This window comes from Rhinoderma darwinii, chromosome 2, assembly GCF_050947455.1.
Source record: "Rhinoderma darwinii isolate aRhiDar2 chromosome 2, aRhiDar2.hap1, whole genome shotgun sequence".
NCBI classification, from domain to species: Eukaryota; Metazoa; Chordata; class Amphibia; order Anura; family Rhinodermatidae; genus Rhinoderma; species Rhinoderma darwinii.
Genome location: NC_134688.1, coordinates 460,600,838 through 460,608,886, shown reverse-complemented (window position 1 = coordinate 460,608,886; position 8,049 = coordinate 460,600,838). Strand labels below are relative to the sequence as shown.

The 8,049-nt window shown below is 43.3% G+C and overlaps 1 protein-coding gene across 1 annotated transcript; it reads left to right on the top strand.

The window, feature by feature from the left end:
- Positions 1-2,119: 2,119 nt before the first annotated feature.
- Positions 2,120-5,627, top strand: LOC142741609 (uncharacterized). The gene is made up of 7 exons (XM_075850974.1): positions 2,120-2,320; positions 3,033-3,100; positions 3,370-3,512; positions 3,745-3,907; positions 4,485-4,540; positions 4,975-5,061; positions 5,280-5,627. The coding sequence occupies exons 1-7, from the start codon at positions 2,196-2,198 to the stop codon at positions 5,400-5,402; spliced, it is 765 nt and encodes a 254-aa protein (XP_075707089.1). The 5' UTR covers positions 2,120-2,195; the 3' UTR covers positions 5,403-5,627.
- Positions 5,628-8,049: the final 2,422 nt, after the last annotated feature.

Sequence of the window (8,049 nt, the reverse complement as noted above, 5' to 3'; positions counted from 1 at the left end):
CAAAGTAAATAATGCTGGGGCCCTTCTTCACAAGAATGACGCTGTACAGTGCCATGTTGTTACCGGTGGCGGCAAATACAACATCCTGATATTGGCCAGTGTCATTTTTGTGAAGCAGGGTCCCAGCGTCAGGTGCCAGAAGTGAAGACGCCCAAAGGAGAAGAGGCGCCCGACCAGAGGTGGTAATAAGAAGACCCGTGAGTGGTAAGTACATAGGGGTATGAATTTTTTGGGGAGGGGGGTGGGTTGTACAGGGGTGTAAATTAATTTAGGGGTTTGATCCGGGGTCTGAACAAAGAAGATTAGTTGGGAGTCTGAATGAATTTAAGGGTCTGGTTGGGGCCTGAATTAATTTAGGGGTCTAAAATAATAATGGAGTCTGGTATGAAATAATATTGGGGTCAGGTCAGGAGGCTGAAAATTGTAGGGGTCTGGTCAGGGGTCTAAATTAGTTTGGGGGTCTGATGGAGAATGTGTATTCATTCAGGGGTCTGAATTCATTTGAAGATCTGGCCTTTGGCCTGTATTAATTTTATCATCTGGTCTGGTGTCTACGCAGGTGATGTAAATGCAATGTATGAGGAAAGGGTGGACACTTCATCCAGGCATGGAGGATATAAGGGCCTGCAGGACACAGAATCAGCAGCCAGAACTGTATATTGGTGAGTGACTTTTTTTATGTTGCCCCCCCCTGCACACCTACTATCTCCCCCTGACCTCCCACAGATCCTCTGCGCACCTGCCTTCCCCCGCCCCACCACAGAGCCCCTGTCAGTTGCGTCTCCCCCCGGCCCCAGTTCCGTCCCTGCCACTTTCTGCTATCTTAGCCCCCACAGACAGCTACCTGAACACAGTGACTCCTACAGATAAGCAGCAAGAAGAAGCAACATCCGAAGACGCCATCTTTACTAGATTGTGGATTTACAGTCACCATATATACAATAAGCAGAAAAGGAAATATATATTAGAATGGTGGAAGGAGTTGGGACTGTCTGGATTCAGCATGCCTGGTAAACCCGGTATTGTGTGTGTGGTAGACTGCAAGGACCCATTACCAACCTTACCTGCCCAGGACCTTACACCATCACTTCATTTATAATAAAAACACCAACACCTTCTTTGTGGAAATGTGGAAGTGGCCACAGCTTTATTAATTCTATACAAATCGGCATGAAGACATCTTTTTCTGAAAAAACAGCAGAAAATGTGTGATAGGAAACGGTGATAAATCCCAGCATGCCTCCGACCCACACTGCTCTGCCGGATCTACATAGATTATTAAATAATGATTAAAAACACCACCAAAACGCCACCACAAAGTGCATTGTTCTATAGAGTTATCCCCCTCCTGAATAATAGTAAGTGGTAAAATGAATACATTATATTATATTATAACGCCTATGATGTGACCATGAAGCAACGCTGCAACTGTAAGGCTGTGTTCACACTGAGTTTTTTGCAGGAGGACAATTTTGCCTCAAAATTTCGTTTGGGATTTTGAGGCAGATTTTGTCCTTCCTGCACGTCGTTTGCCGTGATTTTCGCAGCGTTTTTTGCCCGCGCCCATTGAGTGCTACGGGCAAAAAACTCAGCGAAATACTCTTTCTCTGCCTCCCTTTGATGTCAATGGCAGGTCAGAGGCTTAAACGCGCGAAGATAGGGCATGTCGCTTCTTTCTCCCGTGAGGCGGTTTTACTGCTCGCGGGAGAAAACCGCCACCGCCTCCCATTGAAATCAATGGGAGGCATTTTCGGACGGTTTTTGACGAGTTTTGCGGAGCGGTTTCAGAGCCAAAAAACTTGTCAAAATACTCAGTGTGAACAGCGCCTAACTGTAATCTTCAGCGGCTTCTGGATTAGGAAAATGGGGAAAACACGCCGTAATACATCAATAACAATTTATCTGATATTTATAATTGACTTCTACAAGATAACTTTATTTCTGATCTAACAGTTTTTCCAGCTCTGGTCAACGTCAAGACCCCATTGTGACATCATCAGCTGTGTTGTGTCATTGTGACATCATCAGCTGGGTTGTGTCATTGTGACATCATCAGCTGGGTGCCTATCAAAGGACAGGTAAAAGGAAAACTGATCACTTTCTCTGATTTCGGATAGAAGGAGGAGAAGGCTACTGCGTTTGTAAGCGACAAATATTTATATACTGCTTTTCTGAACAACATATATATCACCAATATGTTGAGCCCAGGCTTGGCTGTTCTGCCATGTCTCTGGGCAGCGTGGACCTTCATCGGTATTATTACCACTTACACCATGACTATGGCTGAAGGTCATTATGAGACACCATTGATAAGCATCAGGTAAGAGACTCTTTATAGACAATGTAGAGACACTTAATAAAGACGGAATGTTAATAGTAACAAGAATTCTGGGTCATGAGGTTCTAGATTAGAAAAATATTATTTTAGACCCTTTTGTATATAACTCCAGGGAATTCATGGGAATGCGTTTAATGTAAGGAACTCAGAAGAAAAAAAAATTAACATACTGTATTTCATATGAAAGGAATATCCCCATCATATTAGGTTATAGTATATGACTAGGATATGCCATCACATTCTGATTGGTGGGGGTCTGACTGGGCAGTTGGTTGGCAGCCAGTTCAGAGAGAAGCTGTGCCATATGGGAGGTAAAGTGAGACCCCGGCTACATAACCACTGCTGCCGTCCAGTACCAGCTTCTCCATGACTTGAGTCGTCACTTTTTATGATTTGACAGCACTGACTGGGATATCGGCCTGGGGACAGTGATGTAGAAAGTGATTCCAGCTCATAAAGGGTCAATTCTGATAATAACCTGATATTAGGGAATCATGATGGAATAACCAGAGCTTCGCTATAATGTATCCAGCACTTATTCCAGCAGTGGCCAAATTAAGATTCATTTCTTGGTCACTTAGTAACATGGAGGAATTGCTAGAACTCCGGCAGTGAAGTCACTTGTGTTACTGAGAGCTCTAGTCACCTGCACGGAGCTCTACTAATGTTACATATGGATTTTATCTCTTCTCAGCGACACTGGAGCGAAGATCCCAGAGTCCATAGTGCTGATGATAGTGACCACCGTCTCTAACCTACTAAGTAAGTGCCATATATTTATATCTGGGATAGAGCTCAATATAAGTCCTATATCTGTCTCTGGGAAAGATGAGTAACAACCAACATGGCCGCTATGACAGCTCCAACAGAGGTTGTTACCCAACTTTCCCAGACTCCGGAATGGTGAATCTGCCTAGTTATTGGGTGATACGACCCCTGTACATGTTATTACCTTCACATTTATATAACATATCATTATTGTGTGTAGTACATGTAACATCTATGGGCTGATGTCTTGTTCTGTATTTCAGAAGTCGCCATCATGTACGTAATGTACAGACTCATAGAGATCAGAGCGGCTGAGAGACAAATCTGTGGCGCCATCTTCCGGAAACTGCTGCTGGCGCTCGGATGGACGGCCTGTGTGGGGAACTTGATAGCCATATATTTACAGGTTGGTGTATATAGTGTTAACCAGGATCCTACACTATAGAGTAAGGGCCCCTCAGGGTGCCGGACCCACAGCTGCTCATCTATGACCCCTGACCAAGGAGCACTGCAGGGACTGTGTATAACCTGACAATGGAAGGTGTCCAGGATAATCTAATAATATGGGGGACATGTGCGCTGTATGATGACATGTAATCCATGATGGGACATGTAATATATTTTGTGTTTCCTTCTAGGAATCCTGTGTGAGAAATTATATTGGCTTTGCAGCAATGTTATGTACCGGACTCTACAGTATCTGCCTGGCAGGACCTCTGTACACGGCATCCAGGAACGTCCGCTGTGTACGCTGTACGAAAGCTGCCCTGTCCGTACTGATGTTTCTGGCCTTCCTGAGCAGTATCCTTTCCAAGTCACCACGTTATCATTTATAGCGAGCAGCATCTTTATTGTAATGATAGATCTCCTTATTCCTGTGCCCCGTCATCATCACTACAGATAACAGCAATGTGGGTGATGAGTAGAGATGACGTCACCAGCGCTGCCAACCCTGGACTTCTCCTGGGGACATGACCACCAGCACCCACAGCTGAAGCAAATAAAGGGACATATTGAATATTCTTTTTTTGGGCACATTACAAGTGGGCATTGGGGAAGTTCTGTCTCCATAAAGTGACCCATAATATTAACCCCTACCTCTCCTGCTAACTTCTAATGGAGCCGCCATTATGTGGAAGAAATAGTTATTATATTTCATCTTATGCATCACAGAAGGGACTATAAACAGCACTGAGGTATAATGAGGGGCTTTGTGGCTCATGCCTCAGTGGCTGTTTAGTGGCAGGACCCCTCCTCTATGTCATTACATCATCGTCTGCCGCGCTCCTTACAGCTTAGATTATCCACTTACATGTGACACATATAAAGTCCATCTTACAGGTGTGCGGTTATTTTCCTATATACATCCTCATTGCAGAGTTGGTATGTAAAATGGCTATGTATGCCCTCTGTACCAGCGATCACTGTATACAGGTATGTGTGTTTTACCATCCAGGATCAAGTTCTTGATAGTTCTATACAGCCATTTCTTATATATATCTTATTCTGGGAAAGCCGGGTGTCAACAATACGACTGCCATGAAAACGCCCCTTAACAGGGGGGTGACGCCAGTTTTCTTGACGTTTTGGGTGATCTGCTGAGTTCTGCAGTAATATGGAAGCGGAGGACGTATCACTGCTATTCATGAGGATGTAGAACCTGGATGACAACTATTAGCGCTGTGATGGCGGACATATAGGTTGTTACTCTGCTTTTACAGACACAGATACAACTAAGAAGCGGCTGTATAGAATATAATATATACAATCCCGGGACCCCCGGTCCCAGTAATAATTTATCACTACGTGGAAGGGTAAGAAGAACAGAAAAGACAATGTCAAATGTATTTTCTTTCCCTTTTTTTCAGTCTGCAAAAACGTCCCTAACAATCCTGGAATGGCTGGTGTTATTCAGCTCCTGTATAAGTCAAATCCTGCTGTATCGGGATTTCCAGGTCAGTATATGAGATCAGATCTATTCTACATATTCACACTGCTCCCTCCTTATTTCTTACACATTTGGCGGAGGAGGGGACTGTGGCGCTCTCAGCTGTCGGACCCTCTCTCTTCTGTTGTCCGCTCAGTCCTCCCCTCTCCAGAGACTGTTATATGTCGGGGAATCTCAGGGAATAGGAATGGATATAACGTGTCCTGTTCTTCTTTCTCTTCTCAGGTTCTAACAATAAAATTCAGGAAGAGCCTAAAGGAGGACTGGATAATCCTGAGGGACGACCTGGAGGAAACATCACCCAGCAATGAAGAAAAGGAGCCAGACCCTGAGAAAATGGGGCCCTAGGCTGTATTACAGTGTTAGGGCCCTTCGTCTGAACTCCAGCGCAGCTTTACAGAGACGTAACCTGAGGTTCCTGGACCCCAATGTAAAACCAGTAACATGACCCCAAACTATCATGTGACATTTATAGCACTGGTCTCCTCATATGGGGCAGAGAACATTTGGGCCCCTCAAGCTCCAGGGCCCTGGTGCGACCACAACCTCTGCATCCATTATAGTTACGCTGCTGAAGATTTATTATATTTGTATATATTATTTTATACATAAAACGTTATTTTCATAAAAAATTTATATATAAAGATTTACTTTTTTACTTCTTGTTTTCTCCTTTCTACCAAACAATATATTCTGCTGCGCTGCACATAGAAAGACGACCATGTAGTGTAAGAATACCGCCCGACAGTCCCGTATTATTGGTATGTTTTGTGGGCATTCCTGGGTGGATCGGAGGCACGGCCTAAATGTTCCCCAAATGGAGATTAAAATGTTGGGAGGTATAGCGGAGTAAAGTGGGATGACAAGGGGTGGAGCAGGGATATGGGTATTGAGATTTGACTACTTAAAAAGGGTTTAAAAAAATTGAGGGGAAAGAAAGGGTTAAAGGGGTTGTCTCATGAAGATAACCCCTTTTTATATGTGTTATTAGGGCATATGGACGTCATAGAGGGGGTCACCCCTCTCAGCACCCACCTCTAAGAGCCAGGCCAGAGAGCCGCTAACACACAGCAACTCTCGCTCTGGCAGACTGGAGACATCCATGTATTACATTCACAGCTATTCATCTGAATGGCGGCCACGTAATTCTCTGTTTGGCGTGCCGGGCATGTCGGGTGCCAGACCCTGATCGCCATGGCGTCTCCCACACCATTACTTCTTTATTAGGAGAACAGGAAGATTGTAGAGATGACGTCATTTATATCCTTAGTGTTGTCAGGTTTACAGCTGAATATATTGTAATTGTGATGCTGCTGACACAGCGTTCTACCCAATCTCACCATTTTCATTTAAATCTTTTGCACTCCAAAACGTCCAATCAGGGCTGGCGGTAGCACCCGGTAATTTGGCAGGTGGGATGACCCGCTGCTTTCTGGTCTGTGTTTATCTTCTAAGTAATTTCACTTACACAGGACATTGCTTTATTCTTACGCAGGGGTGTAGCTAAGGGGAGGGCTACCAAGGCATGTTCTTCCCGAGTGCTGGGTGCCAGGAGGTGCAAACAAGTCACTTTGCTTTGGTCAGGATATTTAGATAGAAGGGTGGGGGCAGCAAACTAAACCATTGCCCCGGGTGAAGGAAAGTCTAGCTATGTATCTGTCTTACGTCTCACACGGGATATTGGGATCGGGTCCTCCCGGCTCTGTGATGGTGCTCAGGGGTTTCCTCTCTATATGTATTTATTTTTCAGACTCTCTTTGTACCTCGTCTCTGCTGGGATTACACTCAGGACCTTGCGCATGGGAAGCAGAAACACTAGTACTGACCACAAGCTGCACCAATACAAATGAGGGGATTTTTCATGCCCGAATCCTTATTCAGACGAACGCGGGGAAACTCGGTCTTGAGTCTATCTAAGGATCCGTGAAAATGGAACAAAATAGGACATGTTCTGTTTTTTAACAGACCCTTCACACGGTCCGTTGAAACAACGGCCGTGTGACCGACCCCATTGAAATACACGCGACCGTGTGACGGCCGTTGTTTTAACGGCCGTCACAGACGTTCATCTGAATAAGAACCAACAGTATAAGAATTCATAGATATAACGTACTGGCATATAGAGATATACAGTATATACATATATATATATATATATATATATATATATATATATATATATATATATATATATATATATATATATATATACAGAGAGAGAGAGAGAGAGAGATAGCAGGACATTACAGCTAAAAAAATCTAAAGTAAAGGTTTCCTAGTGGCACTAAAACATTTTTACAATTATTAAGTTCATGTTTCAAAAAATAATGCCACCAAAAAATGACAATATTTTTGAATACATTTTATTGAAAAAACATCACAAAACAGTAAATAACAGCCGTATTTATTTTCCTATACAACACAGATCGAAAAATGAAATAAAAGAATATAATGGAGAATAGTTTTTTTCCTGCATTTCTCCCATAGTATGAGCTAATATAAATGAAACACTAATTTATATGTATTGCAAAATCTCAATTAAAAAATCTACCACTCATCTCGCAAAAAAATACAAATAAAGATACAGAAGTAGCAATCCTTATCTTGTCTCTGATAACTTGCTACTGTGTGATAACTTATTACTTAAAAGCACATGTTGCGAATTTTGCTTTGGAAAATACGCAGCAAAACTGCAGGAAACCGCAAGAAATTTGCAGGAAAAAAACGTGCGTTTTTTTATGCGTTTTTCGGTGCGGTTTTTACGTTTTGTGAAAATCGCAGCGTTTTTATGCTGCGGGTTTTTCTGCGTATTTCTGTAGAACTACAGGGATAGAATTCGCAAGCGGAATCGCAAGTTAAATTGACGTGCTGAGGTCCCGAAAATTACCGCTGCGTGGACATGAGATTACATAGAATCTCATTGATTATGCTGGTACTGTATTACGCTGCGGTTTTGCTGCACGTAATACACATCGTGTGCATTGACCCTAAGGGC